Source organism: Fringilla coelebs, assembly GCF_963513975.1.
Source record: "Fringilla coelebs genome assembly, chromosome: 9".
Classification (NCBI taxonomy): Eukaryota; Metazoa; Chordata; class Aves; order Passeriformes; family Fringillidae; genus Fringilla; species Fringilla coelebs.
This window is the reverse complement of record NC_140067.1, coordinates 4,313,245-4,334,361: the sequence shown is the minus strand read 5'-3', so window position 1 is coordinate 4,334,361 and position 21,117 is coordinate 4,313,245. Positions and strand designations below refer to the sequence as shown.

Below are 21,117 nucleotides of genomic sequence, written 5' to 3'. Positions count from 1 at the left end.
GACATTAATGTCTTCTGCTTGTTATTTCAGGCACTGAAAGACAAACGTGTCTGCTGCAGCACGACCTGGGTCTAAGCTCGGGCAGCCTTCGGAGATGAAATCCACAATTGGTTTCTACTGAAAATTATGGCCTGGTAACTGTGGTGTTTTTACAGCCCTTGGCTATCACCAGGGTGGACCCTGAAGGCTTTGCTGGGGGAAGGGGTGGCTGGGAGCACCCAGGGTGGGAGGTGATGAGTCTCCAGGTCCCTCCCTCTGTTTCAGAGCAGCCTGTGCAGGAGAGCTGGGCAAGAACCCTCAGGACATATCGGGGATTTCAGCAAAAAGCTGCTAAACTGCTCCTTCAGTGCCAGCTCCAGGGTGTTTTGGGATGACTCTTCCTCTTGTCCCTTGCTACCACCTTCCAAAATGGAGGAAAGTCTGCCAGGCCCTACTAGGCAAAGACTCCCACCAGCAAAGCCAGGTTCTGGAGAACAGTACACTGCTGATCTCTGCAGGCTGATGGAATGGGACAAGGGCTGGGCTCAAACCCTGCCCCGAGTCCTAAGCTGCAGCCTGGGATGTTCCAGGTTACTGAGCCATTCCTGCAAAGCATTTAGACACAACTGCCCCTTCCTCCAGCAGGCTGAGAGAGCAGCTCAGGCTGCCCCAGGCTCGCAGGCAAACCCGAGCCTGCCGGGGAAACTCCAGGCAGCTGCTTCCTATGACACAGGAAAACCATCCCAGCCCTGCCACAGCCTCCCCTTCCCAGCACAGCTCCCAGCTGCTGGAGGGCTGGGAGGGGACAGCCAGGCCTGCTGCTGCTCTCTGTCCCAGCCAGGAAGCATCCGGACACCCATCCCAAGCATCCGGAGAGCTATTGTCCTTCTGGAACCACTGCTGGGAGCCAGGGATGGACTGCCTGGTCCCCTCTCCCTTCCACACTGTGGCTGTTAGCCCACTTCCCACCACAAGGACACACACTTCTCCCACCTCCCCCTCGGGATCTGCCAGCCCTGCATGGGACGTGGGCACCAGGCAAAGGCAAAAGCCAACAGCTACTGCTCACAGAGTTAATAATACTCCATGAAAATGTCCCAACAATGACATTTTTGTTTTGGCTTTGGAATATTATCAACGAGTGGGAAGTACATAAATAACCTATTTTCTCTCCCTGCAAAATGTAATATTGGTGAACTTAACTCCTTGCTCCCAAGGCTGATTTACTTTTAGAACGGTGAAAAAAAACCAAAAAAAAAAAAAAACCCACAAAAAGTGGTGAGCTGTTAAAATCTTGCTTTTGGGGAGTTCACACAGACACAGAAACCACCACAGCCTGCAGCTCCTTTTTGTCTGTCTGAGGCAGCTGCCTGACCTGGTTCCCCCCATCCTGCCAACTTAAAACATCTTCACGTGTCCCTTTGAGTTACAGGGCTGTGCCATCAGGTCACCCTTTGGAGAGCCAGTGGCACGAGAACCGGCCCAGCAGCTGAAGAGGAGTGGGCACGGCTTTTGTTGGCTGCTTTTTCAAGAGCCCTTTTGCCCCCTGAAAATCCATCAGCCATCAGCCAGCCTCCCCTGGTCAGGCTGACAGCAGTTTTTGGAGGGACTGTGTGTGGAAGAGCCATAATGCCAAGCACCCCAGCTCAGCTCCTGGAGGAAAACCTTGCCAATGCCCTAACTGAGAACACTCACTCTGGGGGTGAATTCCCACAGAGAGCAGCAGCTCAGGGAAACAACAGTGTAGGAGTAAAGAGAAAGGGAAAGAAATATTGTTCAGCTGAGTGCCACTGAGAACAGCCAAAGCTTCTGGTGGAGAGCAAAACACCCTCCCTTGACTGAACACCTTTCAGTGCCCCCAGCTGCCTGGACCAAGCCTTTGGAGCCTCCACCACATCCCCAGGTGTAACAGGGAACCTCCTGAGCTGAACTGGGGGGCTGCAAAGGCCCTGCTGCTCCCCCAGCACCTCCCCAGCACTGCTGCTGCCCAGCTTTCCCCACTCACCACGCAGTAAGCCACCAGGGCTCCCTGTGCAAAGCCTGCCAGCACGTCGGTGGGGTGGTGCTTGTGGTCGGAGACGCGGGACAGCCCGGTGTAAAAGGCCATCATGATCAGGGTGAACTGCAGCAGGGGACGGAGCAGCCGGGCTCCCTTCCACGTGAATCTGGCCTGCAGATAGAACTGTGCCAAGAGAGAAACAAACAAACAAAAAAGGTTGTGTTAGTTGCCACAGATTTGCCCAAAATGCAGCAGCAACCGCGCTGTGGGGGTGGCTGTGGGGCAGCCATGGCCCTGTGGCTCAAGGAGGGGGAGATGACAAAATGGAAGGATGCTCCTTGCACCTGTGTGGCCTCTGGAGGGATTTTTAACACGTGGAGGGGATGAGGACAGAGGTGGATGGGCACAGCCCTTCCTCAGTGAGCCAGAAACAGGGGATTGGGACCCCCTGTACCCCAGCTCTGCTTCAGCCTCCACACAACACTGCATCCCAGTAAAGAAATTCCTCCCCAGCATTATTAAACTTAACAAAACCAAGGTCCCAAACTGGGGTATTAGGGACTCATACCATCTCTCAGAGGGAAAAGAAGAGTCAGTGCACCATGCTAAACCTTCAGAGCCATCCTGAGAACTGCCAGACATGGCCACAACCACCAGCAATGTGCACAACGCCACCCTCCAACACTCCCATTGCATCCCCCATCCCGAGCCCAGAGGGAAACAGAGGGAAACAGAGAGCAGCTGCCCCACTGCAGGGCCTGGGGATTCCCTGCTGGGTGGGAATGCCAAGCAAACCCGGCCCAGGCGAGAGGAGGGCGCTGGGGTGATGTCAGGCAGACATTGTGGCCCTGCCGTGACTATCTCGGGCGCGTTTCCGCTCCGGCACCGGGCACGGCCGGTTCCTGTGGGAACGGGGAAGCTGGGCGGGAAGAGAGGGCAGGAAAACAGCAGCTCCTGCCGGGGATGAGGCAGGGAGGAAGGCTGTGGGAAGGGAGGGACGCCGCAGCAGCCTCCGGGCTCCGGGAGCAGTGAGGCTCAAAGGGTGCGAAAGTGCCGGGCAAATTCTCCTGCAGCCCAGCAGCTCTGCTCTGCTCTGCTCTGCTCTGCCTGCTCCTGAAGGCAGCACTGGAGTCAAAGCTCGTGTCCCTCACAGGGCTCTGCTACATCAGAAGATTGCAAAGGTGTTAACTTCCCATTTCTGCTCCCTCCCCATTTCTGCTCCCAAATGCAGCACTGGACTCAGAGCTCGTGTCCCTCACAGGGCTCTGCTATATCAGAGAGCTGCAAAGGGGTTTGCTCCCCATTTATGATCCCTTTTACACACCCGGAGCAGTTTGCACCACCTTGATATGAAAGGGGATGAAGCTCTCACTGGGTTCTGTGAAGCCACAAATAACTTAATGACAACATAAAAGCATAAAATGACCTGTAAAAGCACAACTAACTGGGAAGCTGATAAGGGGGAAGCATCATTTTGGCCAATTCAGAATGTTTGGCTGTTGCATAAACACTGTATCTGCCCCTTTTTGGAAAGAACACACCCTGGGCTCTTCAGAAGAAATGAAACATCACATTGTCTGAATGGAGCAGATGCTCCAAATTATCCAGATTGTTAGCCAATTAACATGGAAGGGAGCAGCACCAGCACAGCTCAGTGCTGGCAAATGCACATGGTGATTCTGGGGAATATATCTGCAAAGCAGCCCGAGCCTGGGGACAGAGCCACAGCCCCATGGGGCACATCCCACACCCCACACCACAGCCCCTTCCACCCCAAACCATTCCATGATTCTGTTTTCATGTTCAAGAGCCTCAACTCAGCCCAGGTGACAGTGCAAAACCCAGCTTCCAGTGTGCTGCTGCTGCAGAGCCAAAATAGCTCCAAGTATTATATATTATAAACCATCACTCTCAGTTCTACCAGGAAGACTTGAAACCTGATGCCTTAATTTAATCTTCTGTCTTTGTCCTATCAAATCCCTTAAGAAGGGAATTTGCTGCTGTATCATCCGACATTTGCCACTTTTGCACAGCCTGAACATCTCAAATCTTTCCACTCCACAAGCCTGGACTGAAAAAGTCATCTAGAGGTGAGAGTGCAAAGTATCAATTAAAAACTAGCAAAAAAAAGCAAGCAGCAAGTTTGAAGACATAATGGAGTAGGTACTTCTGGGGCTGAACTGTGTCCCTCCTGTGCAATCTTCAGCCCTGGAAAAGGAGCAAAAAGCAGTGTGGCACCACAGGGGGTGTGCTGGGTGTCCCCAGCACCCAACTCACTCCCACACCTGCATATCTTGGAGAACTAAAACCCACAGGTTTACTGTGCCTCTCAGACATGCAACACCAGTGTGAGAAGCTCAACTGAGTTCCTTTTACTGCCACAATAAAGGCCATGGAAAAACTGCTCTTTATTCCCCATTCATAAGGACAAAAAAAAAAAAGAGCATAACAGCACTCCTCATATTCCAGGGGCATTTTATGAACATGCAGAGTTACAAAAGCTGCTCTCAAACACCAAGATCCCCTAAATACTTTCAATGTGAGACTTGGGATGCTCCAAACCTTGCCTCTGCCTTCAGTATGAAAGAAAAACCCAGTTAATAGGACAAGGTCAAAAAGCGAAAGTAGAATTTAGGGGCTGAAAGGATCAGAATTTCCCTAATGCAGGAATTAGTGCTATTACCAAGAAATGGGAAGTTCCTGGAAATTTATCTGAAAATCTGCTTATGAAGGTGCTTTTGCTGTTTTGGTGGGGTTTTTTTTCATTTGGTTACTTCGCCTCCTGGGAGCAAGTCTGAAATGTTGCCTGCTACAGACTGACAGACTTGGATGGGAATGTGGAGCTGGAAAGGAGCCCTTCCCGGGAGGGGGTGGAAGAGCAAGACCACAACCAGGGTAATTTCCACCACATATGATCACAGGGCAGCAAAACCCAGGAGCACCAACAGGAGCAAGGGTGGGTGACATGGGATCACACAGAGTGGGAGTTGTTTGGAGTTCCCATCCGCCGTCTCCTGCCAGAGGCTGGGTTACCACAAAGCAGATGGCTTGAGGGATGTCACATCACTCTTCCTGTGCCAGGGGACTTCCACAGTGCTGTGGGGAGTGCCCACAGCCACACACAGCCTCTGAGCAAAGCCAGGAGGAGCTGGCAGGGGCCACAGGCTCAGAGCATCACCTCCAGCCTCCAGAAATCCCATCACACTCTCCTGCTGCAGGGCTGGGCTCCATCACCCCCTCAGGCACACCTGGAGTTTCCTTCTGGAAAACAGCTGGGCTTGTTCCTGACCCCAAGTGACCTCCTTCTCTATTCCTTCACCATTCCTTCTCCAGCCCCATCTGCGAGCAGAGTGGTACCCAAAGTGCTACAGGGCCAAAACCTCTCCACCCCAAACTCATCCCAGTGTAATGCACTGCCCTGGCTGGACAAGGCCAGCTGGAGGCTGGGAATGCACAATGTGGCTTTTAGCACTAAGCTGGCCACAAGGGAAGGACAGGAGATGGGCAAAGACCTCTCAGCATGTGCTGTCTGCCTCTTCCCTGCCTTTGCTGAGTGCACAGCACCCTCTCACCCCATCAGAAATATCCCCAGCAGCTCAGTTCACAGCTCAGCCTTGGAATCTGATGTAATTCCATTTTATTCTCTTCCTTAGGTCACCGCTAAACTCAACTCCAAGTCCACAACCACCAGAGAGGCTCCTTCACAAGGGCATATCACTGCTCAGCTGTACCAGGGCACTTTCTCCACCCTTCAGCAAGGAGTTCCAGGGAGAAGCCTCACACTCCCCAGACACATAAACCCAGCTCCATCTCTCATTTTCCATTTACACCAGTAGAACTCACCACAACCCATTCTAAAGTCTTCTGCCTCACCCTCTGACACATATTAAATACACAGGGTTTGCTTGCATTTTATCCAGCATCAGCCAATATTGCTGAGGGATATTAATTCAGCTTTCCTGATATTTAAATTTAGCTTTTCTGCGCCCTTCGTGCGATTTCAGGCTGCAAATAAATCAGCATCATGGTCTCACATGCTCCAGAGGAGTGGAAAGCATCCACTGCTCCCTGCAAAGACTCCCCCACATCCACAGAAACAAGACAAAGAGGTGTGGGTCAGCTCCAGAGGGCTGCATGGAATAAGCTGTTCCATACCTCCTCTTTCCTCAGCCTGCTATAAATACGTATTACAGCTCGCTCAGCCAAGGAGTAACAAAGCAAGGAAAATTAGGACAAAGAGGATTACCCAAGAGTTATTTCCCCTTTTAAATTTTTTATACAAAGGCCTGATGTTAATTGAGTACTCCTGGTGACAAGAAGGCTGCGAGAAACTCAGCCCTGAGGTGTCAGCATTCAGAACTAAATCCCAGGGGATTTTTCTGTGTTGCAAGTGCCTTTCCTCAGGACTTTTCCCTCAAAGCCCTCCAGGGCTTGGCATCTATGAGTGTTTTCCTCTAGGAGCCCATGGACAGCACAGGGCTCTGCTGCTGTGCCAGGAAATGGGGAAGCTGTGGTCACTCACCCACTGCTCAGCAAACATCTGGACAAATCCAGCCCCACGCTGCAGGCAAAGCCCTGCGGGGTGCATGGGAATCCATGGATCTTTCCACAGACTGACTGGAATTTTCTGGCACCCGTCTCCAGCAGGTGAAGCAAACTTGAAAACATTTTTAATTGAGAATGGGCTCCGAGAGTGAAGCCAGGGAACGCCAGGAAAGGCGGGAAGTGACTTATCCTTGAAATATGAAGTATTGTTCAACCAGGAACACGCTCGGGACACGGCTGACCTGCCAGGCCTCTGCAGGACACGCTCAGCCCCACAGACCCCCCAGCTCTGCAGCAGCTCCTGGCACACTCCTGCTCTCCAAAGTGTAGGCAGCAACCTGCCCTCACTTCCCAGGAACAGGGAGCAGCCGTTTTGTCTTGACTGAGATGGTTCCCTGATTAAACCCAGCAAACACACCTCCTGCAGGCACTGGCATGGTGGAGGCCACGTTTCTAAGCAGGCTTTCAAAACCCCAACTCATTCATTGAGGTGGGCAAGACAGCAGGGTTTATCTTGCATCAAATAAAATCCCTCTGGCTTACTATAATCTCTTTTTTCTTGTAATTATTTTTTTGATATTATCAGCTTCTACAATGTGTCAGATTTTCTGCCTCCCTTTTTCTATGAGATTTCTCTGTCAGGCTCTGGCAGTGACCAGGGAGCTGAAGTGATGGAGAGCAGGGTGCTGCTAGACAAGCTGGAATCACTGAATCATTTAGGTGGAAGAGAGCCTTAAGATTGTTGCCTCACCTGTCTTGTCTCAAGTTGCCTTTTTCTCCCTTCAGTTTATCACCAAACACTTGATGTAATTTTTCCTGACTTCTTAAGGGATAAGGCAACTGGACAGCTGGTCAGGCAGAGTCTACTACCAGCCACATCACAGATTTGGGACAAGGTGAAAATTAAAAATTAAATAATTTTAAAGGGATTGCCCCCTGCATAGAGAGAGGTAAGTGGAGCAGCCTGTTGTCCTGGGGCGTGTGGGAGTGTGGGGCAAAGTCTGGTGAGTGCTGACAGCTCAAGTGCTCCCATATGGGGACAGGGAAGGGCAGCAGAGAGAGACCAGAGGCGGCTCTGTGCTCTGAGGCATCACACAGGAGCTAAACACCACTTCTAAAGCCTGTTGCAAAGTTAAAAACAACATCAGGCAGCAGGCATTGCTGCAAAGCAGCAATGGAAAATGAGCCCTGCAGGTTTTCTGTGCATCCTGTGGGAACTTGGGAACGCACTCTGCACTTCTGGGGTCTCTGCCTCCCAAGCTCTATATTCCCATTTGTTTCTCACCTGCTCCAAAAGTGATGGAATTTCAGAAAACACACGAAAAAAAGAAAGTTTGTCCAGCAACCTGCAGCAAAGGGGTCAAGCCCTGGTAGAGAAGCCATCACCACCTTAATAGGGACTGGCAGTCCTTGCTGTTCCCAGATGCTGGGCTTGCAAATATCTCAGGGCTGACTTATCTGACTGCCCAGAGATCTCCCCAGAAATAAATGACTGCCCCTGTGAGTGATGGCTTCCAAACTCAGCTCAGAAAGCTTTATGATGGGCAGAGCCTCCTGTGAAGCATCACCAAGGCAGTTCTTCATTCTAATAGCTGGGAGGAAACGGCCAAAACATTTGCTGGAGAAATTCAGAAGTTTTCCAAGAACAAAATAAGAGGGAAAACAAAGAAAGAATTTAATACGCCGCCCACAGCTGCCTGGAAAGCCCAGTGATTCAGTTACAGGAGTTGCTCACAGGGAAGGGCATCCAAGGCTGAAAAGGCAGGAGGGAGCAGTGGTCACTTATCTTTCCTGAGTAAGGGATGGGGGGAGCACTGCTGATAGATAAAAGCTCATGTTTCATGTTTTTATCAGTGCAGTGCTGCTCCTCTGCTTGCAAATCCGAGATTACCAGGGACGGAGGAGGAGCACAATCTTAAAGGCAACACAAAACTTGATTTTTTACGAAATAAATAACTTACAAAAAAGGAAAACCAGACACAAATCCCTCAGAAGGGTGAGTGTGTGTGTGTCCAGCCCGTGTGGGCAGCGCTGCCTCCTGCAGTCCTGGCAGGAAGCACCTTGGCAGCCACCCTGGCCCCAGCCCAGGCGCAGGAAGGGCAGAGCCATTTCTCACTGACAAAGGAAAACAAGTCCCAGCCCTCCCCTCCGGAACCAGGCGGGCAGAGGCTGCTCCACCTGCTCTGCTGGCACATTTCGGAGCCAGGCATCACCCCCCGATATGGCCACACAGCACATCCTGCCTCTCCATCCATGAAAAGTTCTGGCTCACCCCAAACTCTCCTCAGTGTGCCAACAGGCCATCCACAAATGTAGCAGGATTTGGATTTAATTGCCACCGTGGCCACATCCCAAAGCTGCACACACAGCTCAGCTATCATCCCAGGAGTCTCTATCCTAAAAAACACCACAGCAGCTGAGGGTGGATCCTCCCACCGACAGCTCAGACTCTTCTTTTCCAACCAATTCCCCATGTCCAACTCTCATCCTGGCATTACTGGTATGGAATGTGGGATGGGGGATCAGGATCAATCAGCTCAGTGAGGTCACTTACCACCAAGTACAGCATGGTGTACAGGGAGAAGGACGCGTGCCCAGAGAAGAAGGATTTCCTGCAAAAGAAAGCAGGTGCTCAGAACCAGCCAGAACAATCCTCAATATTACAATTCTCCCTACAATATGGTGACTTGGCATCTGAGGATGCCAGACCAGAGGGACTCACAACCCCCAATCCTTTGGTTATAAAAGCCCTGTTATCTGCCCTGCCTGCCGGTGAGGCAGAAAGCAAACGGATGGACAGGATGCTTGCATTGTTTGTCCCTTCCTGGCCTACTCAGGGGACAGCAGTTATTTCCAGGATAGCCCAATAACTCATCATCTCGCCTCAAATAACCAGGAAACCCTGGAGAAATGAGAAGAGAGCAACTTCTCCAGAAGCTTGATTGCAGTGTGTGGAATGTGCCCCCGAAAAGTCAAAATTGGGCATCTGATGGATGTGATAGAGCTCCAAGGGGAGGCACTGGCAGCCCTGCCTGTGTGGTGGAGCCTTTCCTGAGGAGAAGCTCTGCTGTGACACATGGGACAGCTCGGGCTGCTCACCATGAGCTCAGCTCTGGGGGTGAATTCCCACAGAGAGCAGCAGCTCAGGGAAACAATAGTGCAGGAGTAAAGAGAAAGGAAAAGAAATATTGTTCAGCTGAGTGCCACACTTCCCAAGGGAAACTGCTGCCCACTGGAAAACGGATTTATGGCCTTTGCAGAAAAAGCAGCATTTCATAGAATCCTAGAATGGTTTGTGCTGCAAGGGACATCAAAGACCAGCTCCTTCCACCCCCCCTCCTATGGGCAGGGAGAGCTTCCACTAGACCAGGTTGTTTAGATCTCCACCCTCGATGGCCTTCTAGGGATGGGGCATCCATCCACAGCTTCTCTGGGCCTCACCACCCTCACTCAGTGCCTCACCACCCTCACAGGGAAGAATTTCATCCTAACATCCAAACTAACCCCACTCTCAGCTTCAGATTCAAATCCTCTACTGCAGACAGAGAACCCCGAGCCACATTTAGTGTCAGCAACCCTTGGCCCTGGTGCCAGGGGCTCTCACCTGGCTTCCTGCACCCTGCTGTCACTCCCCCTGCAGGTGTAGTTCTGGATGTAAACTCCCTTGGCGCAGTTGATGGTGGAGAAATCCAAGTCACAAACCGCCAGGAAATGCGGCCGCAAGCGCCCGACGGACACTTTGGCAATGTCTGTGAAGGACTGGCTGATGGCACAGCCAAAAACAAAGCAGCCCACTTGCTTGTAGAGAGCTGCCACGTAGGGGTTCTGGATGAAGGAGCGGGATTTCTCCTTCAGGTAGTGGATGCGGTAGAGCTCTCCCGTTATGATCTGCGAGGGAAGCACAACAGAGAGGTCAGAGAGCAGGAAAAACGCTGGGCAAACGTCAATTCTTTAACTTCCTTTCTGCCTCTGGCAGGGCTGGGATTGAAGCTCTGGAGATGGTGTTTTATATTCAGGCTCAAATGTGTATTATTTCTTATCTATTTTACTGTCTTACAAGTTGTGAGTTCTACAGTTCTACTCTACTAACAAGCTACAAAATGGCTAACTATCTTTCTCCACAAGGTCTTTTAGGGCTAAACTATCCAAGTAGGAAATGACACCTAGATTATTTTTACTTTTAACCCAATAACCAATCCATCATGTCCGGCAATGTGGACTTTTCTGTCCAATTACAAAAAAACCACCCAAACCCTTGAAGAAGAAGGTGAAGAAAAAGGACCAGCCACTGCCCTAAAACCTGCATCTTGCCCCATATATACTGCTATATTCTAAAACCTTAAACTCTAAGTTTTCCACCCTGTGATATTACACACTCCTATTCAAACTCCACACCCACAATCCCAGTTCTATCATTCAATTTTAAAAGCCTTCTCCATGGCCTCAGGTCAAATATTGCGTTCTCTTGAGGGTCTGTGCCTTTCAGTACAGAAAGTTTAAAATTCTCAGCATCCAGGGGTCCAACAGGCAAAAGGAGGGCTGGGTGTGAATGCAGGGCTGAGACAGCTCTGGGATCTCCAAACAGGAATCTGCTTCTGGAGTGAAGAAGGAGAAGCCATGGCCCAGGGTCTCTCCATCCTCCCCCTCATCCCTCCCAGTGCTCGGCATATTGTTTATGGAAAAATCCAATAAACGAAACAAATTCTGGGTTAGCACACTGGCATATCTTTACAGAAGTGAAATAACACCCCAGCATAGTGGGAGAAGAAAATTGACATAAACCAGATGAAGAATTAGTGTGTGTTGGGAAGAAGAGGCCAGACCCACCACCCTCTTATCAAACTGATTTTGCAGGAAAATAAACCCACATCCTGCTTATCTTCCTCTCTTAAAATCATTAACACAACAAGGGAAGAAACAGAAAGCCCCAAATTTTTTCAGATTCTGGCCCAAAACTTGTTGCCAGCAGAGCCAATTCAGACCTCTCAAGGCCTCCAAAAAGTCCAACTATTTTGGGGCATTTCAAGGTGTCTTGCCATCACATGGCAGCAGATTATGTTTTTCTTGTGTCAGAGGTGCTGAGGTTTGACAGTACCGCCATAAATCACTGTCAGGGAGCAGAGGATCCAACTTCTCACACTCATGACTCCTAAGAGGCAGGTTAATGAAAATCAGGCTGTGAAATGAAGTCCAAATGTCCCACTTCTCCCAAAGAGCCAAAGATTTAAATTGTTCTCCGTCATGCTACACACCTAAATTTTAAGCTCCAGATTTACAGCTTTAGGATTTCATTCATTACTCTAAATGTTTTTATACCTGAGTAATAAATCGAGGCAGAGGTTTTGTGGGGTTTGTTTTTTATTTCTGGATGCCCCCTTGTCCCTGCCTCTCTGTAGTCATGGGGATTGTGATATGTAAAATTAACTGTCAAGAAAAATGCCTTCATGTTAATCCCTTTCTGGAGCAGCCAGCAACGTTCCTCCCGGCGTGGCAGCCTGCCAGCCATAAGCAGGAGACGAGGCTCCCCTGCCTACCTTTTTTAAAAGCTTGGCACAACCTTTGGAAACTAATAAACTGGAAAAGTATGGCAATTAGACTAAGAAGAGTTGAAGCTGTATCATTGTTTGAACTCACTCGTACCGGGGCTTGGAAAAACAAAGGTTGACCTAAGGCAGCTGAAATTGCAGCTAAGCAGGCTTTATCAAAGAGAGATAGATACAACTGTAATAACAGAAAATAAATGCCAAGCTACAGCAGGCTCTGCTGCCATGCACAGAAATTCTCTGAGTGGCTGCACCACCACTTGGGGTTTGCACGTCACAGCTGAGATTTCCTCTTGGAAATCCGGTAGTGACCAAGGCTTGTTTAGGGAGCTGCATCATTTTAATCCTCACAGTCTCCAAAGACCATGGTTCATCTCCATTTTGAACCCTGTTCCAGCACAGGAAATCTACTGGTGTGAGGCCTGCAGAGGGAGGTTGTCCTGGATGGACACAGAGGCTCCTGCACTCCCAAAAGCCTAAATTCACAAGAAGGGAAGCTCTGAGGCTCAAAACTCGTGCCTTTCACTGAGGGAAGACCAGACAAATTAAGGATGATATCTGACACTGGGAGATGTGCCATTACTGCAAACTCACAAACAGATCCACTCAAACCTGAGGCTCTTGGCCTGGGGAAAGGCATGTGACCATTTTAAACAGGGACCAACAAAAGTCTGGGGATTAATATTTTTCTCTCACCGCTGGTGGTCTGGGTAATTGCACACATGTAGCAGATTGTAAATTGGAGCCTTCACTCCCTCACTAAAATGCTGCTGGGTACCCAGGAACCCTCCCCAGTTAGTGAAAGCCATGGATCAACTTAATGAGAAGCTAAAAATTGGGTAAACTTGGTTTTTTGGCAGTGCTATCCCAGATAAAGCAGGACGGTGAAAACCTAATGCAGCACAGATGTGCACAGACTGGAAGGACATCCTGAAAAGAAAACAAGTTTTAAAGATATCAAGCTCTTCTCATGCCTTGCACTCCTGGCAAGCCATCCACATGGGACATGTGCCATTCCCAGGTGATGGGCACAATTCCCTGGCACACATATTCAAAAATTTGGTCACTAGAGAGAAGCCAACATCAAACTTTTCTGTCTGTGAATGCTTTCTGCAGACTTTCAGTTGTCAAGTCCATTTTACTGTTATTATAAACTATCACCAGCAATCCAATTAGCCTGCAATTACTTTTAGAGCTTTTCTAGCCACTTGCTTTTGGTGTAACATTCCCTGTGCTAATCACATTGCAGCATATCACCTTCAACCATAAAACAGCCAGCTAATGCAGGTGTGTCACTTAGATCACCTAGCAAATTAATTTAATTAGGCATTTTTCATAGCCCTTCAGGACCTATCAGGTGTGGGGACGTGGTACCACAGCAGTGGTTCCCCTCCAAAGCTCAGGAGCGTCACCTTCCCCTTCCCACCATCCAAGGGACCACCAACATCACATCAACCACCTTCTGGAGTACAAAGAGCAGTCAGGAGAGAGGTGCACAGCCCAGGGGCACGAGCCTCTCCAGTGCCATCTGCATGGAAATTTGCCTGAAGTCAGTGAATACACTGATATTAAAACCAAATGCATATCCTCTCCCATCCTGAAGGAAGCAAAGGTCTCTCCTCTGCCGTTTACTTAACAAACTCTCTGGGTGTCCTCAAGCCACTTAAAACATGACCTGGACCTTTTTACCCCAGGCTAGACTGCCTGTGACGCCACGTGAAGCGAGGGCGTGAAATTTTGGCTGCTCCATCCCAAAAGCCAGCTCCCTGGAAGTGCTCATGACCACTGCCCTGCCTTCCAAAGGAGCACACTCAGTGCTCTGTGGATTTGGAAGGAATTCCTATTATGCTACAGTAATTCTGGTATCTGGGTTACATCTGAAAAAGGAGGTCAGGCTGACTTGAATTTTCCATGCAGGCTGCCATAGCAAAGAAATCTGTTGCTTCAGTTCCTCGTTAGCCATTTGTGTCACTCAACAGCAAATAACTGAGCTTTTGAATTTACCTTATTAAGTTACATTTGTTGTGGGCACAGTGAAACCAGGGCAGAAACATCCAATTCTTTGGGGATTTTCATTCTCTTTTAATTGACCTGCTATTTCGTGGTAGAGAGTTGATGGATCACACAGGCAGCTGATTATGTTTCCAGTTTCTGTTCCAACTCCTGTATTTGCCACTGCCTCATTAGGGATCAGAAGCACACTCTGCATGGAGCTGGCATGCCGATAGCTCCGGCAGTAATGCGAAAATGAGAGGCTTTTTCAGTTCATTTTTATGGCTTTTCCACACTCAGGGGTCATTCACCTGCAGGGTGAAATTCTGCTGCGTTTATAGAATTGGGGGCCTGGCACCTTTTGATCTTGTTTTGAGGAGGGAGGGGGCAGAAGGACAGGGCAGTTTTGGGGATCTGTTTTCCTGAGTGCGTGTATGTGGTCAGGGAATGATGGAGAGATGAGGAAATGATGGAGAGATGAGGAAATGATGGAGATATTCACATCACACAAGGCTGACGATGGGGTATTACCAAAGCAGGCACTGTGTCATCCTAAAATATCTATTGCCCATGACATTCCATGAAAGGAAAGGTGAAAAGAGAAGCAGCGCTTCTGACCTCTCCATCTCCATCCCTCCCAGCTGAATTAGCAAGAGGAAGGTGGCACTTCTGGGAAAGCACCTGAGCTGTTCTGGCAGCAGGTGACAAGGGAAAAAAAATGTAGGTACTTTTCATAGGGGAATTTCATCTTAGCTGGAAGTGCTTAAGCAACAACCTGGAGACAGCTCTTGTCTTCTGCCCCAGACCAGGCACACCTGGGCATCAGAAGGCGCAAATCATGGGCAGAGTTCAGTTTTCTGGTTGACATAAAAAGCTCTTGCCATGCAATTTCCTAGCACAGCTCTAGAAAAACTGGCAGAGGGAAAATGAAGAGGCATTGGGAAGGTGGGACATTAACTACATTTTACAGCGAGGACTCTGGGAACACGCTCCCTATGGAAGGTTTTAATTGTCTTTTAAAAATGGCTGTAATATGCAATCTCTTAAAAACCTAATACTAACCTGTTAAATTTTCCAGGCACTGGTTAGCTGAAAAGATGTATCCTTTCTTTGTTTTTTAAACCTTATAAAATAGGCAAATACCACGAGTTATTTGAATAGTGACAAACCAAGCCAAGTCCTTACTGACACTCAAGTGTTTTTGCCTCTACTCTGAACTCCTACTGGAGGGTGGAAAAGTTCTTGTGAAGCTCACAGACTTGCCCAAACAGCTTTGGGCCTGTTTACAGGCTTCAAGAGTAATCTCATTCCTCTCATTACACGCTTTCATTTGTAAATATTTGAAACTCCACGCTTACAAAAGTCAAACAATCGGCAGAGGAGATGTGTTCCGGTAGACACCGTGGCAGCATTAGCAGGACAAAGAGGTGCCAAAAAGCCCCTGCTGGGACAGAGGAGGAGGTTCTGGAGGTGGGACTCACCGCGAGGATGGCGATGAGGATGCCTGCAGCACACAGCACCGCGTCGTTGATGGTCTCCACGTTCTTCTGCGGGTACCTGATGCTGTCGTCGTCGCAGTAGAAGCCCCTCTGGTAGGGCTGGATTGTGCTTGTCTCGATGATGAGGAAAGGCAACCCGGCTACAAAGAAGGGGAGACAACAACCAAACCCATCAGCAACACAGGCAAAAACAAGCAGCTCACCAAAAAACCCCAAGATTCAACCAGAGAACCCCTTGTGAACCACGCATCACCGTTCCTGGTGCTTTTCTTTCCATATTGCTATCTTTCCAAAGGGAATAGCATTGGGATTTGTTTTTCCAAGCTGCTCTTGCAGGGAAAAAGCATCTCCTCTGTTATGGTTATCAGATGTCTGCGCAGCCTGGTTCCAGTTAAGCCCTGTGCACTGCAAATATTAACTTACAGGAACAGACCCCTGGAGCAATCCCTCTGCAAAAGGCCATGAAAACCAATCTGGCACTTTCCTCCGGGGAGGGCCCGATGCTCCTCCGAGTGCGCCGGGCAGAGCAGCCCAGAGCTGTGCAAACAAACACGGCAGGATCCAGTATCCGCAGGGCTTTTCTCCATCCCCGGCCAGCTACTCTCCATCCCCATCGCTTCCCTGCCTTTGAAGCCTTCCTTGGCTCAGTCCTCTTTGTGTTTACAGGGTGTATTGACAGTTTCCTGTTTGTACCTACTAATGCACCAACCATGTGCTTTGGGCAGCTGTGGGACACCCATTCATGCAAGGACCAGAGCATTCACAAAAGCTGATGAACTCCCATCCGAGCCTGTTCACCTTCAATCACAATAAAGCCATGGGAAATCTGGGTTTTTAGTACTATCTGGGAACCTTCTGTGCAGGATTCCCGTTTCTGGACAGCTTGGTTGGATCTTTGCAGCAGGCAGGAAGCAGATCTGCTCAAGAACATGGGTCAGGACATACAGTATGGGGGGCACACCTGGAAATTGTGGCACATCTGTAACCCCACATTTTTTTAAGTTTTTCAGACAAATACAGCACTGCCTCAACCCTAGAAGGGTGTTTCCCAACCACAATGTCACCTTGGGCAGGGCACCCTCCTTCCCTTTGCCTCAGTTTCCCCATCCATGCTTGCTGTTAAGCCCATCATCGAGAGGAGCACTACATCCCCACAAAACCAAGCCCCAAATTCCCTGAAACCCATGTTCAGAGTAAATCACAAGCCACAAGGTACAGGAAACCCTCCTCCCACTTGCAGAGCGAAACCCAGGTAAGGGAAAAAACAAATGCACAGTGGTTCCAGCTGTCCTTGGGCCAAGACAACAGGTCTCACACCCAGATCCTACAGAAGGCATTAGGGAATACTTGTCGACCACTAACTTGCTTAAGTATCTGTGGGTTTGTTTACACAGCTAGCAGTCAAAGACATCAGAGGCTTTTTCCTTCTAAAATGAATAAAAATAATAAATAAAAAATGAAGCGCTGTTGGGTCCGACCCAAAGCTGTCCACAGCACATTTGTAGCGAACACCATCTGCTAGATGTGATTAGCAAGGGCACCATGCACGTTGTTCAGAAGTGTCACCAAAATAATGCTCCCCATGTTCTCCACATGAACCACTCTCTGGATTTCACTTTGCGCAATCCACTTTGGCTGCTTTTCCTATATGTTAATGGGTTTGTCTAAGCCAGGATTACTACAGAGTTTTGTTAGTCTTAAGAAAAAAACCCACTGCCTGTGAGCAGGGACAACACATAGTGAAGTGAAATTTTCAGGTACTCCACAGTGGTCTAGGTCACTGCTCAGGGCCCCTTTCAGATCCTCTCAAAAACTCTGGAAATGGGTTAATGGCAAGTTCTGGGCCCTGAGCTGCTTGGCAAGGCGGGACAGTTTCCACCACATGTGTGAACCAGCGAGGAACAGTTCCAGAACTGCCCGCCCAGCTCAGATTTGGTAAATAAAACCGGACATCTCGCGTGAATCCAGCTGATCTTCATTCCACAATTTCACCGTTTTGATGCCCAGCCAGCTTGGCCCTAGAAGCCTGCCTGTGATGCCAGCAATCCTGTTTTAATGGGCCACTTAAAAAATCCTTAGGTTTCCTGGTGAGGAACGGCAGGGGAGAAGCGCTAACGTCGCCGGGCGCGATCCGGCTCCGCGCGCGCGGGGCTGAACTCGGGCAGCAGACACACCACGGTTACGTGGCTCATTGTTACTCCTCCAGTTCCTCTTGCTAATGGCTTTCACATGACAGGTCTGTAAAACACATGTTCCCACAGACAATAAAATACATCTGAAAGCTAAAACCGGCCCTAAAAAAAAAAGAATTAAAAAAAATACATTAGAAAAAAAAAAAGAGACAATAGTGTTCCTATATATTCTGTGAACCCAGGAATAATAAAGATTTGTTTCTCCTTCATTCATTGAGCAGCATGGGGTAGTATTTCCGTGTTTCAATTATATGTACACTTGCCACAGCTATAATAAGAGTGTAAGTGACCTGTATGGGACACATTTTCATAAAGCACATAGGCATAGCTTGGAAAATCCAATGGGTTTGTTTTCTCTCCTACAAACTTGTGGTTTAGTGGGATATTGCCAATCAAGTCTTGATATTTTTCCAGCAAAACACTAACCTCAGATTCCCTTTTTTTTTTTTTGCCTTCCCCTCCCCTTTTTTTAACATGAGAAACATAAACACACTCCCTATAACTGAGTGAATATTACTTAGAAGACATAACACGCCTTTGATTTTGAGGGCTGGGTAAGAGGCTGCTCTTTCACCCAAGGAACAGAAGACCCCAGCCCATGGCAAACAATAAATTGTTATCAAGATGGCTCTTCTTCCACGAGGTTATTTCTTGGAGGACAGCCTATCTGAGGGACTAGGTCACCACCCACTTTTTTTTTTTGCCAAGGGGGTTCCAGCATGGAGAAACCTGCAGTGGTGCCAAAAGGCTGGCAGAGCATGGGCTTTGCAGAAAAAACACTACAGAGGGAAGTCTGGAAGAAGACAGAAAATTAAACACAGGGAGAGATGCCTTTGGGATCCCTCAAACAAAACACCACAGAGACATTATTCACACTCAGAGATCTGCCTGAGGCAAAAGGATCCAGAAGTGGGGCTTACAGCCCACACACCTTGGAAAGGGAAGGCAAGCAGAGTAGGGCTATACTGTGTGGATGGAACATCTGTCCTCATCACCTCTCCTGCCCCAGTCTGCCTCTCTGAGTCAGCATTTTAACAGGGAATTCACAGTGTGTATAATCCCTGGCTGCAGATCTACAGATTGAACAGCTGAACCCCATAAAGGTGCTGAGTCTTCAACCTCCACCACTTCCCATCCCTACACTGGTACCAAACTATTGAGGATACAAGAGGTGCACTTCAGGAAACAGTGACTTGCACTGAGGTAAATTACAGATGTACAGGGCAGGCAGAAAAATGACACTGATTTTGGGGATGTTCACTTTTATCCAAAAATGGTACTGTCTGGTCATTCTGTCATGTGCAGACCAACTGCAAAATCTCTAGGAATGCTGCAGAAGAGCCTCACCTACCTCCTTAATGAGAAATGACACAGAAGCCTGTGAGGCATGTCCTAAAGCATGGACACAATGCTGGCACATCCAAAAGGAGCTGTGCAACCAGAGCAGGGCTGCTATCCTCATCTCATGGGAAACTAAAGCATAAAACAAAGGGATTTGCTTCTTCCAATGCAACAAAGGTAAACAGTGCTGAAATTACCTTCTGACCTGTAACATCCTCCACAAGGTGAAGGAAAGTTTCTTCTCCTTGTACAATAGGGATTTTTTGCTTTAATAACAGAAGAAGGAAATCCCAAGCACAAGCTTTTATCCAGCTCTGCTGTAAGAGATCAAACATGGCTCCAAACCATAACAGAATTCTCTCGGGGACTGATCTTGCCCCATCCAAACAGGCTCAGCCCTGCCCTGAGTGGCACGGAGCAGGTGTGGACACTAAGGAATTGTGTGAGGCACTGCGGGATGCTGTGGGGCTGGACATTGAAAAATGATGTTGCTTTTGTTGGGAGGAAGTCCAAGTGACTTGGTGACCTCTAACTGCTGGTGTCCTGTGCTAAGGTATTTCAGAGCAGGGTTTAAATTTATTTGTCTTTCCATTTAATAAAGCCAATCGAGTTTGGAAGTCTAGCACCAAGGAAAAAATATTCCTTTCTTTGGTCAGCACCTTTATGAAGAGGCAGTTAATGGGCAATAATCCTGGGAAGGCTGGCAGCTTGAAAGCTAAAACCCCAGCACCAAGCCTAAACAAAACCCCCGTGTACTCTCTGACCAGCTTGAAATGTGCATAAAAATCAAAGGCAGGAGAAAAAAGGGCTCTGTGTTGGGTACAGCACTTTGAATCTCAGGGTCTTTGAAAAGTTAGCACTTGTGCAGATTTAATAGCAGGAAAAAAAAATTTAAAAGGGGATAAGCTTTCATTGGCCACTCATCAAAAAGTGGAAGGAGAGGAAGGCAAGAGGCATTTGTGCAGTGACCCACCCAAGCCACTCTCATCTTCCCAGCCCAGCCTTCACCTTTCCACCAAATTAAGCAAAATCACCACCTTCTCCTTTTTAAATGTCTGGTTTTGATGGGGTTTAGGGTTTTTTTCCTGTTAAATCTTTGTTCTTTAACCCTGCAGGTCAGTGGGATGTTGCTGGCTATCTCAACAAAGCAACAGTAATTTCTAACAAGTATTCCATGATGCTTTTGCCTGCCACTATCCAGGCAGCCCTGGGTGTTCTTAGGGTTTTACTAGATCAGACATCTACCTAAATAAGTGAAAAAGACCATTAATTAATTTGGCAGGGCTGAGTGGGGTATCCAATTCCTTACCCAAGTCACACTGTAAATATTTGGGTACCTACAAGAGACAGGCTCTCTATTTGAAGTACTTAGTGGCTGATCTTGGGTACATATAAACCTTATTTGGTTTACAATATTTGTACATATTTAAAAATACATATAAACTAGATTAGCCTACGGTAGGCTTTTATTGGGGCTTTAAAAGTTGGCTTCCCAAAACTTTGAGAGATGAGCTGCAGCACTGCAAGGCCAGCCTTGGCAATTGCTGTGAGAGCGATCAACTCTTGATGCCAACTTACACTGTACATGTATAAATACATATATAAATACATAAATAAAAGTTAATAACCCAACAAATCAAAGTATTTCCACATTTCTGCCGTATCAGGGATGTGCTGTCAATCAAAACAGAAGCCAGCTCTGCACCAGCACTGGGTGTATCTGAAGGAATAGGAGGAGCATGGTCAGCTAAAAAAATAATCTCAAGGGACCAGATCTGCAGCCCAGTATCAGCCAAAATAAGGATCCTACTGCAGACTGGATCAAGCTAATAAATTCAGATTTTTAAAGGTCTTTAAAGCATCAGTCATGTGCTTCCATCCCTATGTTTTTTGACTGAATCTGGATATTTGAGACCACATGTTCACTAGGACAAGGAGACAACCGGGCTAACCATCAGCTCTGCTATTTTACTACCTGCACAGTCTTAATTGTTCCTCACCTTGATTCCAGCAGTCCAGCAGACTGA

The 21,117-nt window shown here is 48.3% G+C and overlaps 1 protein-coding gene across 1 annotated transcript in view; it reads right to left on the bottom strand.

Annotated features, from left to right (window-relative positions):
• Positions 1 to 21,117, bottom strand: part of PLPP3 (phospholipid phosphatase 3) — a 43,210-nt gene that overhangs the window by 3,007 nt on the left and 19,086 nt on the right. The window contains exons 2-5 of the mRNA XM_084211874.1: positions 15,540 to 15,697; positions 10,128 to 10,411; positions 9,078 to 9,135; positions 1,985 to 2,161 (exon numbers count right to left, since the gene is read on the bottom strand). Coding sequence (XP_084068000.1) covers positions 1,985 to 2,161; positions 9,078 to 9,135; positions 10,128 to 10,411; positions 15,540 to 15,697 — 677 coding nt within the window. The remainder of the gene's footprint in view (positions 1 to 1,984; positions 2,162 to 9,077; positions 9,136 to 10,127; positions 10,412 to 15,539; positions 15,698 to 21,117) is intronic.